This window comes from Rattus norvegicus, chromosome 13, assembly GCF_021556685.1.
Source record: "Rattus norvegicus strain SHRSP/BbbUtx chromosome 13, alternate assembly SHRSP_T2T, whole genome shotgun sequence".
In the NCBI taxonomy this organism is placed as follows: Eukaryota; Metazoa; Chordata; class Mammalia; order Rodentia; family Muridae; genus Rattus; species Rattus norvegicus.
Genome location: NC_141546.1, coordinates 96,221,061 through 96,237,514, shown reverse-complemented (window position 1 = coordinate 96,237,514; position 16,454 = coordinate 96,221,061). Strand labels below are relative to the sequence as shown.

Below are 16,454 nucleotides of genomic sequence, written 5' to 3'. Positions count from 1 at the left end.
ATTTGTGAGCCATACATCGGAAGCCAGTGTGGGTTCCGTATTGCTTAGTTGGTTAGTTCATTGTTTTTAACTGCATAACTGTCTGGAGTTAGGGCTAGGAAGATAGAAATGTCCACAAATAAGCCCTGGGTTGGGTGTTCCTTTCCTGTTGTAGTAAACATTTGCAAGGTTTGAAACAACTCCGCTTATTCTGCTGTTTAATCGTTTTGATGCCGTTTTTAGTGGGATAAGTCATAAAGTTAAGACTGTTACTATCCTTTTCTTATAGAGGATAAATTATTAATCCGCATATTTAGAAAAACTTACTTCATCCTCTTTCGGGTTTCAAAATGTGCTTACAAGTTACGTTTTCTCCAGTGGAGACAGTTATCTGCCTAGTTCTAACTGTAATCCACGTTTATACGTTGTGTCTGATTGCTGGTTTTGTGGCTTCACTAGCTCCCTTTTTCTCTCTCCTTTTTTATCCTGTCTTTTGCGGCTGCTTTCCGCCTATGTCCAGCTCCATCTTCAGACAGCTCCCTGTATAGCGCTCCACTTCCTGAGTATTCCAGTTGCCAGCCTCCTTCAGCACCTCCTCCATCATACGCTAAAGTCATCTCAGCTCCGGTGTCAGACGCCGCTCCTGATTATGCTGTAGTGACTGCTTTGCCACCTACTTCCACACCCCCTACACCACCACTGCGACACTCAGCGACACGTTTTGCAACATCTCTAGGTTCAGCCTTCCACCCTGTTCTTCCCCATTACGCCACAGTTCCTCGTCCTCTGAACAGAAACTCTCGACCTTCTTCTCCTGTGAACACACCCTCTTCTCAGCCTCCAGCTGCGAAGTCCTGTGCCTGGCCTACTTCCAATTTCTCGCCCCTCCCTCCATCTCCTCCAATAATGATTAGCAGCCCCCCTGGCAAAGCTACTGGCCCACGGCCTGTCCTTCCCGTTTGTGTCTCCTCTCCTGTGCCCCAAATGCCTCCGTCACCAACAGCACCCAATGGGTCGCTAGACTCTGTAACATACCCAGTGTCTCCACCGCCTACCTCAGGGCCAGCAGCGCCACCTCCGCCGCCACCGCCACCGCCGCCACCACCACCACCACCGCCACCGCCGCCGCTGCCTCCCCTCGCCTCACTCTCACACTGTGGATCACAGGCTTCTCCTCCTCCAGGCACCCCTCTTGCCTCAACTCCCTCATCCAAGCCCAGTGTTCTCCCTTCTCCCTCTGCAGCTGCCCCTGCCTCTGTGGAGACCCCTCTAAATCCTGAGCTGGGAGACTCCTCTGCTTCCGAGCCAGGCTTGCAGGCAGCCTCTCAGCCGGCCGAGACGCCAGCCCCACAGGGTAAGGCTTCACCACTGCTGCTGACCACTGGTCCCTCAGTGTAGTGCACAGCAACAACCTTTCTGCCTAGAAGAGTGGGTCCAGTGGTTTAGTAGTTGAGCATCTCTATGCAAAGTACTGTGTGGTTTTTTAAATGTAGAAAATTAAAATGAATGATTTTTTTTAAATCCTGGGCCTTAATTGTATAGAAGGATATAGTATGGGAGATGTCGTATTGTGTTATAGAAGGTGCTTGCTAATATTTAGGGGCCCCAATACTAACTAATACATTTATTTTTTAAACTTCACTAGAAAACGTGACCGTCTCATCTTCCCTGGGGTAGATATGAGATGCTTTCCTAGAGACATGGAGATCTGTTTAATAGAGACATCACCCCTGAGTTTCCTCCAGAGCACTTCAGCTCTAAGAGACTTTCTCATTTTGGCCTATCCTGTATTGAGCTCTCTGTATTAGACCTTCAGGATGGGTAGCCTCAGGCCCTTTGCAGAAGATGGCAGGGCGTTGGCAGGCTTGGTGTGACCCCCAGAGGATTCTGTTGCAAGTGTTGGTATACAGACCCAAGATCCTTGAAGGTTTTTCACAAATGCAGGCCGTGATGATTGTTATAACCCAGATTTAATAAGACCTTTTGTTAAAAATGAGTTTTTTGGTGGATTTTTGGAAAGGGTAAATAAAATTCTAGGATGTGTAATTGTGTAATGTAATATCTCACTGATTGACTTCTGAACAAGAGGTACCGCTAGACTGAAAAGGCTAAATGTCCTCCTCCTGGTGTGCAGAACTCAGTCTTCAGAATGGGACAGCTCACTTTTAGCCCTTCATTGCTCTGCTGTTGCCTGGTCAAGCCTCAGGGGAACAGCGTACAAACTCACTAGCTTTACAAGAACAAAAATTAGCCCTGTTAAGCCTTAAATAAATATTTATTAATTTGGTTTTTTTTTATTTTTAAGTAAGTTTTTTACTCTGTGATATATATTTAAATACTTTCTGTATACCAACCTTGAGGGCTAAAATAACTTTATATTTAAATTCTTAATTCTCAGTTAGTGTGAGGTTTTACCTGATATTAGTTCAGTTTATTTCTTTGGTAATTCTGAACCCAGGCTACATGTAGAATCATTTTAAGAGACTTAAACCTGAGGCCCTTCTCTAAGGATTTCATCCTGTCTGTCTGTAATCAGACACCTTTGTCATCATGGTCAAGTGTGTTCTCTCAGCACATAAGGTTTAGTTTATCTTAGGTCTGTTACCTCAGGCAGTGCTAACCACCTCCGTGTGTGTGTGTGTGTGTGTGTGTGTGTGTGTGTGTGTGTGTAACACTAAATTTGTACAAATATTTGTCTTCAAATCCCTGGTGGGTGGGATTAGTTTTATTACAAAAAGTTTAATATTAAATGGTTGTATGTGCACTTGGGCTTTCAATTCTAGTATCTTTAGTTAAAAACTAGCATTATGTCTTAAGTATTATGGTAAATTATTTTCTTGGATGCTGTGTCTGAGCCACTTACTTGAGGATAGCATTCTATGATCTGCCCATGTAAAATACAATGACTTAGCTCTGTTGTTGACGACTGTGTTACTCTTCTGTCTCTCAGGCCATGTCTTGGGACCACCTGCACCTCCACCACCACCCCCCCTACCATCAGGCCCTGCCTATGCTTCAGCACTTCCCCCTCCTCCTGGACCCCCTCCACCACCTCCACTGCCATCCGCTGGACCTCCTCCTCCACCGCCTCCACCACCCCCTCTTCCTAATCAAGTTCCTCCCCCTCCTCCACCACCTCCTGCCCCTCCCCTCCCCGCATCTGGAATTTTCTCTGGATCCATGTCAGAAGACAATCGCCCTTTAACTGGACTTGCAGCTGCAATCGCGGGAGCAAAACTTAGGAAAGTGTCTCGGGTAAATTACCAAGTTACTGACCTTTTAAATGTGTGTCTGACTGTGTCTCAGTGTCTAAAATAGTGGAATTACAGTATTATGTTGGTGTGAACTGGCTTTAACTCGACTGATTAAAAACCAACAATTTAAAATTTTAAAAAAGGTGGAGTGGGAGGAGTTTTGGCTGGAGGTTTACTAGTTAACATTTGACTGACATTTGCCTATGTTTTCTCTGTGCATATGTCCTTTACTACACTTCAGTGTAAATTTGGAGGGAGTAGCTAATGATTTTCGCACCAAGTTTTTTTCTAGTTCAGGAGCATTTGTTAAATTTAGCTGAATTGTCCCTTAATCAGTGACAGTTGCTCCGTTTCTATCACCTTTACAAACACAGTTGTTTTTTAAAATTAACTTTCAGTTTGGTTTATGATATTTTTCCCTGAATATTGGATTTAAATTATATGTTTGGGATAAAAAAAAGTGACAAGGACTTTATCTTTCTCAGTGTATCGTATGGAGAGATAAATTGTTCCATCCCATTATTGGCGATCTTAACTTTGATAGAATTCTCCCTGATATTTTAAGTCCATGTATTCACTCTATTGGTTCTCCAATTGTAAAAAATAGAACTGTTTTAGGATCAATGAGGATGTGTTCTTCTGTGTTGAATATTTTGGTAAACATTATTATCTACATCGGAAATTATTATGTGTTGTGTGTTCTCATTAAGGTGGAGGATGGCTCTTTCCCAAGTGGAGGAAATACTGTGAGTGTGAACTTGGCCTCATCCAAAACAGATTCTGGTCGTGGCAATGGACCCCTTCCTCTAGGGGGCAGTGGCTTAATGGAAGAAATGAGTGCCCTGCTGGCCAGGAGGTAAGACATTTTATTGTAATGGGTATATCCAGAACAAGAAAGATTTTGATAATTTTGCCCTCTTCTCTTTTAGAACAAGAGTAGATAGATGATAGCCAAAGGTAGGTAGGTGATATAAAATTTTTTAATTAATTTGCCTTTCCAGGAGAAGAATTGCTGAGAAGGGATCAACAATAGAAACAGAACAAAAAGAAGACAGAAGTGTAAGTGAATGTAAAAATCTCTCCCTTAAGATGTGGAGCTCAAGCCCAGCTCCTTCAGAAACTCGCGTGGGGATTACTTAATCTGAACTTAATGTTTGCGCTTATGTTTCCTCATTTCATTTCTAACTACAGAACCATTACAAATGGTTTGAGTATTATATATCAAGTTGTAATCTCGGGGTTGGGGATTTAGCTCAGTGGTGGAGCACTTGCTAGGCCCTGGGTTCGGTCCCCAGCTCTGAAAAAAAAAGAAAAAAAAATTGTAATCTCATTCTTCGTGAATTGAGTTGAATATGGGGAGTTGTGGGGAAAGTTTTGAAGTTCAAACCTGTAAAGTTAATTTGTTCTTATACTCACCTTTAAGTGAGTGAATGAATTCTTTGTGCTATGTAAGATTAAAGAACTGTGTTAAATCAACAGTTTGTACATTACCCTTATGGACTCTTAGTTCATTAGCTATGCCCCTTAAGAGTATACCCTTCATGTGTGCTCCACATTTCAGCTGGGTAAACTTCTTTTATCTGTTCTCTATGTTACCATTGAACACAGGCTATAGTGGTTCTCTGTGCCATCTGGCCTCCTCTTAGAGCATTATTCAAACCTGTCCCATCAGGTTCCTGAGGGTGACTAGTCCGGGTACTTAGAACTTACAGAGAAAGCTCCTTGGGAAGGCAGTGGGGAGAAACCTGAGGGGGAGCCAAGAAGGGGATGGGCCAGAGTGTAAGCAGGACAAGACAGATGGTGGGACGGGAGGGGCAGAGAGGACGTGGAAGGGAGCCCGGAAACCTAGCTGCAGAGAGCCGTGCTTTCTAGTGAATGTGTTGTTAGAGTGACTCTTTCTATTTATTTAGGAAGATGCAGAGCCTGTAACTTCTAAGGCAGCATCAACAAGTACACCTGGTAAGTTCAGGAGGAAACAATCCATTAAGTGCTAATTCTGCTAACTAAAAGTCCCCTTTCCTGTGTTTGGTGCAAGTGACTGCTCACTAAAATGTTAAAAGTGCTTTGTATATATTTGAAAGCACCAACCTTTCTTCTGCCTTTTGTGATCTCATAAATCACAATGCTTTTCTTCCTAATACTGAAATCTGTTAAAACCTAACATTTTTTTGTTAGTGCTGTCTAGGCAAATAGCATAATGTATGTGTGTATGTGTATGTGTTTTCTTTGTGTTATGGACTTGAGAGTATTCATTACAGGGAACTATTTTAAACAGTTCTTAAAAGTAGAAGACGAAATGAGCATGTTAGGTAGCTTACAGTGTATTTCAAACCCCTCTCAACTGAAGAAACTAACCCTCACTTTCTGTGCAGCCATTGACTCTTAGTAGCTCTTTGTCTAGGGTTGGGCTACATGGAATTCACTGTGTCTGTGTTGGCACATTAGTTGGTGTCGCTATGCAACTGTGTTACGATGATTTCTTGGGTACAGCTTCCATGTCATGTCTAGGGGACACTATCTTGTAAATGTGATGTTTATTTGCCAGATGTAATTGTTGTCTCCGAGGCTTACTACTGAGGCTTACTACTGAGGAAGCTCTCCTTCCGTGTTCTTTCTGAACTCTGGCTGGCTGGTTCAACTCAGCTGGTCTGACTCAAAACTTGTGTCCAAGCTGACTGATTCAGGCTGGCTGCTTTTGGCTTCTCACTTGAATCGCTCTGCTTGGCCTCAAACTAACTCTGGCAATTTGTTCTTTTCTGGCTCCTTCTCGTTCTCTGGCTCATTCTGTCTGCACCTACAACCTCTCTCTACAAAACTGTCCTGATAAAACTGACCCCTTGTCTGTCTGTCTGTCTGTCTGTCCGTCCGTCCGTCCGTCCGTCCGTCCGTCCATCCATCCATCCATACATACATCCATACATACATCCATCCAATCCAATCCAATCTAATCTACCTATGTGTGCTGCTCTCCTAAGTCTCCTTTCTCTCCTCTGCTGTTCTTCTGAGGGTTGGGTGAATCTTATCTCTGACTCTTTTGTCAAATCTTTCTCTGATTCATCCCTTTGTCTGCCTCGTTAGACACCACTTTCAGACATAGCTACTTCCTTCTTCAAACTAACTTTACTTTTATTGTTTGGGATTAAAGGTGGGTACTAAGGGTGTGTCTATATTCCAGCCAGATGGATTAAAGGTGTATCATTCCAGCCAGATCACACAGACCTACAGATTCTTTGGATGTGATCCCTTACCAGAGAAGTCATGTTCCTGGATTAAGATTCTTCTACACTTGGGGGTTGAGGATTTAGCTCAGTGGTAGAGCTCTTGCCTAGCAAGCTCAAGGCCCTGGGTTCAGTCCTCAGCTCCAAAAAAAAAAAAAAAAAAAAAAAAAAAAGATTCTTCTACACTGTCTAGCATTAGGCCTGGTCCTTTGGCTCTTAGAAGCTTCCCACCCTCCCATCTGTGATGTTCCTGAACTTGAGATGTAAGAGTTTAGATATACTAATTGGAGTTGGCACACTGTCAGTCATTTAGGCTGCATAGTTGTGGATCTTACAATAGTCTCCATCTGTTGCCCAAAAAAAAAAAAAAAAGGTGAAAACTATATTTATCTGAGGATATAAAGATAAGTATTTAATAAAGTTAGAAATTATGTTAGCTTAGGAAAATGACAGTAGTAGGTTTTCCTCTCAGGTCATTTTCCCCACTCAAATATTTTTCTTTTGAAGTTAGCTGTTGATAGATTTATTCTTGTCATTAAGACCTGTTTTCCAAGTCCACCTTGGTTTTGCTCTAAAATAAGGCTTGGTACATTATCTTAATAAAAAAAATTCAGTGGTTTGTAATCTGCATATAAAATCAGGACCTCATTCAAAAAGGTTCTTTTTCATTTATTTCATTCAATTCTTCAAATTGACGTTGTGTAAAGCATTTAATGAGCCAAACGGTGAGTTTTTTTAAGTTTTTAAGATTAAAAATTCTTAAGCACAACAACTCATGGGATGTTAACTGGGGGTGACCTGTCGGTCTGGGCTGTCTTTGGAGAACATGGCCTGGCTGAAGCTAGAAAGTGAGCAATGTCATGAGCAGAGGTGTGGTGTCATAGCGGAGTAAGAAGAAACTAAGGAATAACAAGTTGACTTACCTGTCTAGAACTTATTTTTGAGGATTCTTGGGAAAATGAGTTTGAAACGAATGTTAGGAGACTGTTAGGAAGTGATCAGTAGTAGATGTAGGCTTTATCTTCAAACATTCTCCTTGACATGTGAGTCAGCTGAAACTCTTTGGGAGAACTTTAAAATAGCCCTTGTTGGCTTTGTACTGTGGAACTGTGGAAGACTGAGAGGGAAAGCACTTGGGAAACCTGCTTGAGCCGGTGTTTTCAGACTGCTTACAGGTAACCAAGCCTCCACCCTGTTCCTATAATATAACTGTGCTCCTCAGAGAAGAGACACCCAACCCCCTGCTTCCATGAGGCTGAGTGTTTTTTCTTCCATCCATCTTGTCCCTGCTGTTTTTTATGTTGCTAGCTCTGGAACCTGCCATTCCAGCGTTCGCTGACACAGTGCCTTGGCTATTCCCACACATAAAGGAAAATGGAATCCTGATAAAGAACGGGAAGATCAATGGCAACTCTATGGTTCTTCTCTTAGATGCCCGGCAACAGCAATTTAGAGCCCAAAGCAGGGCTTCAGAGAAGTTTAAACTTAGTTTTGCATACATTTTGGAGAGACTATAAAGCCTCCTCTTGAGTGAGATTGTGTAGAAGCCACATGAGGGGAGACATTGGAAGATGAAACAGAGTTTGTTATATAAAACTATACAGTGAGGTCGTGACCCATAGATAGACTTGATTTCACTGTGATTCAAATGGTATTCCTCTGTGACAGGATTCAGTTTTGATTTTCTCAAGTTATCCAGTCAGGTCAATGATAGATAGCATCAGTGAGTCAACCAAGTTAGAAAATGACAGTTCAAAGCACCCTAGCTAGCCCATCAGTAGACAGCAGCTTCCTCAGTGCTAGGACTGGTTTCACCAAGAGAGCTGTTCGGACTGCAACAGAAGCCTGTCACAGGTTTTATTTTTTAAATTTACTGTTGGCACAAAAAAAGTTCAGTACATTTGAATTTATTAGATTCTAGTATAAACTCTACTAATTTCTTCATCGTGCTTGTTAGCATTATCATTTGGAATATAGAACGGTAACATTCAGATGTTATAGTATACTGGTTTTTAAGGGAACTAATTTCTTTTTGCTAGTCTCTCTCTCTCTCTCTCTCTCTCTCCCCCCCCCCCCTCCGTCCCTCTCCCTCTCCCTCTCCCCTCCTCCCCCTGTGTGTGTGTGTGTGTGTTGTTCTTTGGGGGTTTTGTTTTTGTGTGGCCTTGGCTGTCCTAGAGCTCACTTTGTAGACTAGGCTAGTTTTGAACTCAGATCCACCTGCCTCTGCCTCCTGAGTGCTGGGAATGAAGGTGTGCACCACCTAGCTTTGTTTTGATCGTTTTATTTTAGTCTCACTGTGGAGTTTTGGCTGCCTGAAACTCACTATGAAGACCAGGATAGTCTCAAGTTCATAGAGCTCTACCTCCCACATTTCTGCTCTAAGTTCTGTAATTCAGTTTAGAATCCTTACTGTTCAGAGGTTTTTGGGTTTTTTAATTTGTATTACCACTGTGTACATAGAGTGATAGTAGTTTAATGTCTTGTTTTGTAATGGTTCTGGAAGGATCTCAGATATGTTTAATCACACTTGTTTCTTATTTTTGAAGAACCAACCAGAAAACCTTGGGAAAGAACAAACACAATGAACGGCAGTAAGTCACCTGTCATCTCCAGGTACTGACTTCCTTTCTCTGTTTTATGTTATGTGCGTGTGTAAAAAGGAATTAATACAAGGTGCGCAGAGGAAACCAGGAGCACCTTATTATACATGGATATTGAGCAGCTACCAAACTCAGGGTATTTCTGCCATTCCTGACTTTCTGTTAAATTCTACGGATGCATTTGTTAAACCCATTGATAGTTTAGGATAGTTTCATCCTTTTTAATTTATTTTTTAAAATTCAAACTAAAAGGAAAAACAGTGCAGCAAATATTAAAATACAGCTGTCACGGAAACTTAGCAAGTAGTTATACGTCTTATAACTCTGCGTCTGTAGTTTTCTGTCTTACTAGTTTGGAAGAAACTTGCGAGTAAATGGTGTTTCACCTTAAATACTTTGACTGACAATTCCCCAAAGAACCAAGGACATCTCCAACATAACCAGAGTAGAATCACTGCCCCCACAGTAATTTATATTGAACAATAATGAAAATCTGATATAGTACTGAACAATAATACCCTAATAGACCCTACATAGTTTTAAAAATCGAATTTTAGAAGAAATCTTTATGCTTTATATTGAGAGTCAGCTAGATATTATAGAGAATGCCAGAGAGCAAAAATAAATTTGCTGTATCGTAGTCAAATCCTCTAAGTATGGACTGGAGAAATGGCTTATTGTTCTGGCAGACCCAGGTTCAATTCCTAGCACCCATTTGGCAGCTAACGACCATTGTGTTAACTCCAGTTCCTAGAGCATCAGATGCTGTCTACATAGACCCACGCAGGTAAAACATACATTTGCATGTACTTTAGTCTAGCTGTAACAGGGCTCACTCTTTACTCCTAGTACTCACCAAGTGGAGGCAAGTAGATCTCTACGAGTTCGAGGCCAACCTAGACTGCTTAGTGAGGTCCTGTTTCAAAAAAATTAAATCAATCAAGAAATAATAACATACCCAAAATTACTTAAAACCAACATTTCCAATCACAGTCAAGTTAGAAATGCTAGGCTTTCTGACTAGGTAGTCAAAAGACTGTGTCTCAGAAAAGTGCAGAGCAGTCTTCAGCCTCTGGCCTCCACGTACATGTGCACACATCCACACACAGCACATGGGACAGGAAAGGTACTTTGGAGATGCAGCTCAGTTGGTCGAACGCTTACCTACCATGCACAAAGCCCTGAGCAGTGTCCAGCTCTGCATGAACTGGGCATGGTGTCATGAGCCCGTAACCCCAGTGCTGAGGGGCAGGGTGGGGGGAGACAGGAGAAGGGTCTGGCTCATCCTCAGCTACACTGGATTTGAACCTGCCTGGGCTGCATGAAAGAAGGAAAGAACTCATGTTTGAGTTCTGTAGGGCAAGAACATTGTGATAAGATGAGTGATAGGTCACGTTGGGGAGCTCTGTGGTCTTCAGTACAATTCTCTAGTTTTTATTCACGGAGGAGAAAATGTCCTTTACTGTGCATAGTCAGTCTGTTGCTTTGGTGTTTATCAGATCGGAATGTCTTTGCGCTTTGATCCCTGGTAAGTAGGTAGCCGCAGCCTACAGAAGTAGCCATTGGGTCCTCATGTAAATTAGTTTTAGATACCCTATTAAAGTTGGCAAATAGATATTTTAAGGATAATTAACAACTTTTGTTTTGCTTGCTATATAACTGTAAATCAGTAGCATTATGGGAATTATTTTTCAAGTTCTACTGTATACCCTTTAAATGGTTTTTCCCCTTCATAGACGGGATTCTCCAAGGAAAAATCAGATTGTTTTTGACAACAGGTCCTATGATTCATTACACAGGTATCATCCTGCTGTGACTTTGTGATTTCAGACTTTTCAATAACATGTCCAGGATAGGGCTGAGCTTTTTCTACCTGGATTGGTAATCACCACAAGGGAGACAGGAGGATTGAGGTTCATTCTGTTTTAGCTGTAGTTTAACAGTTAAAATAGAACCCTGCTGTCGTTTGATATTGGATTCAGAAGTGAAATGAACAGTAAAATCATCTTACATCATCTAGTTGAAGCTCTAGCCTTTTCCTTTAAGGCTGTTCTCATCATGATTGTGTGGCAAGGCTTTTAAAAAATGGAATTTAATGTCCTGGCTGGTTTTGCTAGATCACAGGCTAGAATTGTACCCACAGGTGAAGCTGTTTAGAGTACAATCTGTTTCCTTGATGAGTAAATGAGTGTCTTTAACAGTTTGGTATCTGCCATCCTGAGCACATTGTTTCTAGATCAGCTCAAACCTCGAGATATTAAACATGTAGGTATGGCGTGGGGCTCAGTGGTAGGTCCTGTTCTCAGCACACGGACGGACGGCTTAAGTTCGATCATTAGCTTTGCTCCGCACCTCTAAAGGGCTGGTGCACAATATCAGTCGGCTACTTCTTTTTTTAAAAACTGCACATGCTTTCCAGCTATTTGCAGAATTAATTTGAAAGGATAGGAAGTTAAATATTGTGGTATCGTTATTTTATCGGCAGATGTCTAGGTAATGCTCGCCTAAAGCTAAAAACAAAAAACAAAACAAAACAAAAAATGTGTAGCCAGGTGATAGCAGTGCAGGCCTTTAATCCCAGCACTCAGGAGGCAGAGGCAGAGGCAGAGGCAGGTGGATCTCTGAGTTTGAGGCCAGCCTGGTCTACAGAATGAGTTCCAGGACAGCAAGAAACTCTGTATTGAAAAACCAAGGGTGGGGGAAGAAAAAAAACACATATATTTTAACATCTAATAAACTCAGGTTTTATTCTCAGTTCAAGTGAAAACCCTTAAGTTAAAACCCTTAGTACCCTCAGGGTACTAAGCAGGGTTATGATGTAAGGGTAGCCTGGACTACATAGGGAGACCTCGTCTCAGGTAAATGATTTAACACATAAACCACTGACCTACGTGTATTTTATTAGACATATATTAATTAATGTATGCCAGGCACAGTGGTACCTTCCTTTAATCTTAGTGCTCTGGAGTCAGAACCAGGATCTCTGTGGGTTTGAGGCCAGCCTGATCTACATAGAGTCTTAAGGCATCCAGGGCTACATAGAGAGATGTGTTCAAAAAAGGAAAAGAAAGAAATTAATGTTATAGTTTTTAATGCACATCAGGTAACACACATCCTTTTTTATGCACATTTACTGAAAATATGAATTAAGTAGTCTGTAGAGATCTGTCAGGAAGTAGTTCTGTAACGGACTCTGATCAAATTCTTATTTGCTAAGATTTCTTTAATGCCACTGGCAACCAAAATATTTGGCAGATTTATTTTTGCTGACTAGTTAATTTTCCATAAATATCCTGCCTTTTTATTTGTTTCTTTGAGGTAGGCTAATTATTCTGAACAAAAGGTTTATTAGGAAAACCTGCTTGAATATAGAGAGGAAAAACAGTACCTTACAACAAAACCTTCTATCACGTTACTGCTACCCACACTTGGTGCCAGGATAATGTTCCTTTTTAAAAAAAGAAAGAAAAAAGTGGTGATTGCTTCTTTCCTTCAGTATGAAAAGTTCCCCCCTTGAGTCAGTTCTCATGGTGATGGTGGTGGTCGTGGTGGTGGTGGTGGTGGTGGTGGTGGTGGTGGATGATTGCATGGTAGCATGAGTTAATTTTTTTTTTAAATTGCATGTTTGGACAATTGTTTATTAACATTTTAGATTGTTTGATAAATCCAGATATGTTTATATACAATAGCTTATGTTTATATACAAATACATATTTCTTCATTAAGTAGAGGATTATACCTGATTGTTTGAATGTCAGAAATACATACTATATATCTTAGGGAGAATAATCACTAATTGACCTCAGGTGGGAAAAATAAAAGCAGACTATTAATAATTTTAATTCTGGAAAGCAGAAATAATAAGTATAAAATGCAGTGAGCCACCCCTCAAAAATATTTACTGCACCCAGCCATACACGGTACACTGGGTTTTGAATCTTAAATGACTAGAATTAAGTAAGCACCTCAGCAAAGAAAGGTGTGTCCTCACAGGAGGGCAGTTCTTTGTGTAACTCCTCAGGACTTACTAAACAGTAAGTCCTGTTTCTGTAGGTTGCTGTATAAGCAGATGCCTACTACGTTAAAACTAGCGGCTTATCCTTGTTTCATAATAAGCTTTTTACACAGAAATATGTTTTGATATTAAAGCAAATTATGTATTTCATCTTCATGAACAATGCCTTGGGGTTTGGAGTATTACATCTTATGTGAATTACGAAATACAGCTTTATAGCAAGTTATACGTGTTGGGTCTTGATTCAGATACATTTCTTTACATTGGTGCTCTGCAAAATTGAAATGTGATTGACTAATGGCTTATAGAATGGTTGCTGTTCTAAACCTGAAGCTGGAGAGGTGAACGACTGAAGCTCTGGGTTTCCTACTGAGGATTTTCTCTTATTTCCAGGATTGGAGAGGAAGCCATGACTGATTTATTTGGTGTTGGAATTTATCAAATATGCCTAATCCCTAACACTTACTTTATTGTGTAAAATTTTTAATAAGAGCTAAATTTTTGAAAGTTCAATTGTAACTGACATACAGCTTCTGTCTTAGAATTTCCCATTTTTTGTTTTTATTTATTCTATTTTCTTTCTTTTTCTTCAAAGCAGAGTGCGTTTATGGACTTAGAGTAGGTTAGAGTCGGTTGAGAGAGAGTATGCTTCTAACCCAATAGCCAGTCAGTTTTCAGCTTTTTTGTTTAATACTTAAAATGGAGCAAACAGGCTAAGACATTAGGCTTATGAAATTATTTCTTCCTACAAACTGAGGCTCAGAACTTACAAACTGATCTGTTAAACATTTAAGACAGTAGAGCTTTCCCTTTATTGATTTGCTTGATATTTAATACATAATATAGTATTTCAAAAGCACCAAACATGACTGTTGTATGGGCCTTGAGGGTTTCAGCTGGCCGCCTTGTTGTGTCCAGGGCCAGCATGCTGGGTTCCTCTGGTGCCAGGGGGTGCTGTCTTCTACTCTACATAAAGGAGTATCACTGTATTGTCTCCCTTGTCTCCTTTCTCTTGTAATATAAATGATTAAATTGAGAAAGTAAAGATGTTTCCTGCTGCCTGTTCTAATCAGTCCTGAAATTTTGACTATTAACTTTTTAATGAATTTAAATCTGGCTTTGGGATGGCAAATTATATTTACTTATAAACTCATTAGATGTTGTAAATATAATTTATCTGTCCTGGGAATTTCTTTTGTACAGACCCAAATCCACACCTTCCTCACAGCCAAGTGCCAATGGGGTCCAGACAGAAGGGCTTGACTATGACAGGCTGAAGCAGGTAGGTACTCAGGGTAGCTTCCTTTACACTTGTTTTTTAGGGGGGCAGTGGGGAACCGTACCCCTATAATTCCACCCGGGTCCTGGAACTACTCTGAAAGCTCACACAGATACAAATACTTTAGACAAGTTAGTCAATGGCCATAGTTGTCCCATATGGTACATCTCAGCTCCTTTCTGGGTCATTGAGCTCCCTTTGAGTTCCAGCATCAAGGCTCAGCTTAAATGTAAGGGCAAGGCTTGCTGTGATATCAGTGGGCTCCTACCTTCCCCTGAGCATCCTGGCAAAAATAGGCCAGACAAATCTGAACAGATCTGATTCTGGCAAGGATGCAAGGAAACTGGCACTCTCACACACTTAGGATTTCTAAGGAGCAGTTTGGGAAGCAACACTTTAACTTCTGACCGGCGATTGTATTTGAAGTCACTTATAAAAATAAGATTAGTGCAAAAGTAAAGGAATTTTAATAGATCAGTAGTCATTGATCAACCTCACTTGTACATGAAAAGCTTTTTCTTTAATGAATTCTAAAAGAGAATTTAAATTCTTCCTGAAGTGAGCAGTGTAGCACTCATAATTTGAGAGTAATGCTTCCAAAAGTAGCTGTTGTTTGTCACCAGTCATTGTCCTTTTAAATTTGTCTACAGTTGAATCTACAAATCTTGATAGAAGACACAGTGTCATTCTCTCTCACTCACAATGATAGTCTCACTTCAAAAAAAAAGGGGGGGGGGCGTTGAGGATTTAGCTCAGTGGTAGAGCGCTTAGGCCCTGGGTTCAGTCCCCAGCTCTGAAAAAAAGAAAAGAAAAAAAAAAAAAAAAAAAAAACAACCAGGTGAGGCTGGAGCTGGCCCAGTAGTTAAGAGCATCTGGTCCTGTGGCAGAGGACCCAGATCATCTCCCAGTACCATCTCTTACAAGCCACCATTTCAGAGGATCTAATGCCCTCTTTTGGTCTGGTCTGTTCAGGCACCAGGTACATGTGTGATATAAATAAGTTAAATACATGCTCAGTGGTCTGACATTTTACTGAATTGTTTCATTTAGTGAATTATTTCTGCTCTCAGAGGCCAGAAGGGAGCATCAGATTCCCTAGAACTAAGTTCAAAGGATTGCAGGCAGCTTTTGGAACCAAACCTGGGTCCTCTGTAAGAACCAGCCCCAACACGTTTTTAATATTAAATCTGAAATCTGCATGGTTCACACTCACAGTCCGTCTCATTTCAGACTAACTTCATTTTAAGAGCTCAGCAGCTATGTGGCCGGTGCCTGCTCTGTTAGGTACTTGAAGTAGGCCTCGGCAGCTGTGGTACCAAGAAACTACCATACTTCAAATGTGGTGGCAAATTTGCCAAGAGCTATTGAAACTGTTGTATGTATCACCTCTCAGGAAGCTGCCAGAGGACTGTGCATCACAGCCATCTGAATGGTAGACAGGGTTGACTGTTCTAGTCTTTCTGTCTCATATCTTCTAGGCCAGAATAATGCAAACAGAATTCACCAGGGCCAGTTCTGTTCTACAAACAGAATTGGAACTGTGGGATCCAGTGTCAGGTGTAGGGACCCTGAGGAGATGAGCAGCAGTGTGCTCACTTACGGGTGATCATAAGGATCTGAGCTTGACCTCTGAAGCCCAGCTAGCCAGGCGTGTTGGCATGTAGTGCCCTCTGCTCCCCGGCCAGCTAGCCTGAGTTCCACCAGTAAGAGATTGCCTTACAAAAGGGACTTGGGGCCCTGCACTTGGAGAATACTACCCAAGACTGTCCTCTGGGTGCATGCACATGAAAGAACTGTATGTTGTGATGTTGACTAACTTTTATCTGAACAAGAAACTGCTTAGACATCACCTGATTTTTGTTCATTTTGTTTCCTGGTGTTTTCTCTTGATACATCAGGACATTTTAGATGAAATGAGAAAAGAACTTGCAAAGCTGAAGGAGGAGCTCATTGATGGTAAGTACCTGGCATGTGGCCCTTAGACGGCTGCACAAGTGACGTCACACTCACTCCTGGGGTCTAGCCTTTGCTTAGGTTGTCGGAAAGCTGCTGTTTTCTTGCAGTTGGAGTTATTTGTGAAAATGAAAATAAACAGATTTCTAAGTGCCA

General features: G+C 41.2%; 1 protein-coding gene across 19 annotated transcripts in view; it reads left to right on the top strand.

The window, feature by feature from the left end:
* Positions 1-16,454, top strand: part of Enah (ENAH, actin regulator) — a 120,396-nt gene that overhangs the window by 94,055 nt on the left and 9,887 nt on the right. For 4 of the 19 annotated variants that reach the window (XM_087581272.1, XM_087581271.1, XM_087581286.1 and 1 more), the window contains 9 exons: positions 500-1,333; positions 2,930-3,234; positions 3,944-4,089; positions 4,235-4,292; positions 5,144-5,192; positions 8,998-9,064; positions 10,788-10,850; positions 14,270-14,348; positions 16,244-16,301. In XM_087581272.1, coding sequence (XP_087437398.1) covers positions 500-1,333; positions 2,930-3,234; positions 3,944-4,089; positions 4,235-4,292; positions 5,144-5,192; positions 8,998-9,064; positions 10,788-10,850; positions 14,270-14,348; positions 16,244-16,301 — 1,659 coding nt within the window. 19 annotated transcript variants of the gene reach the window in all.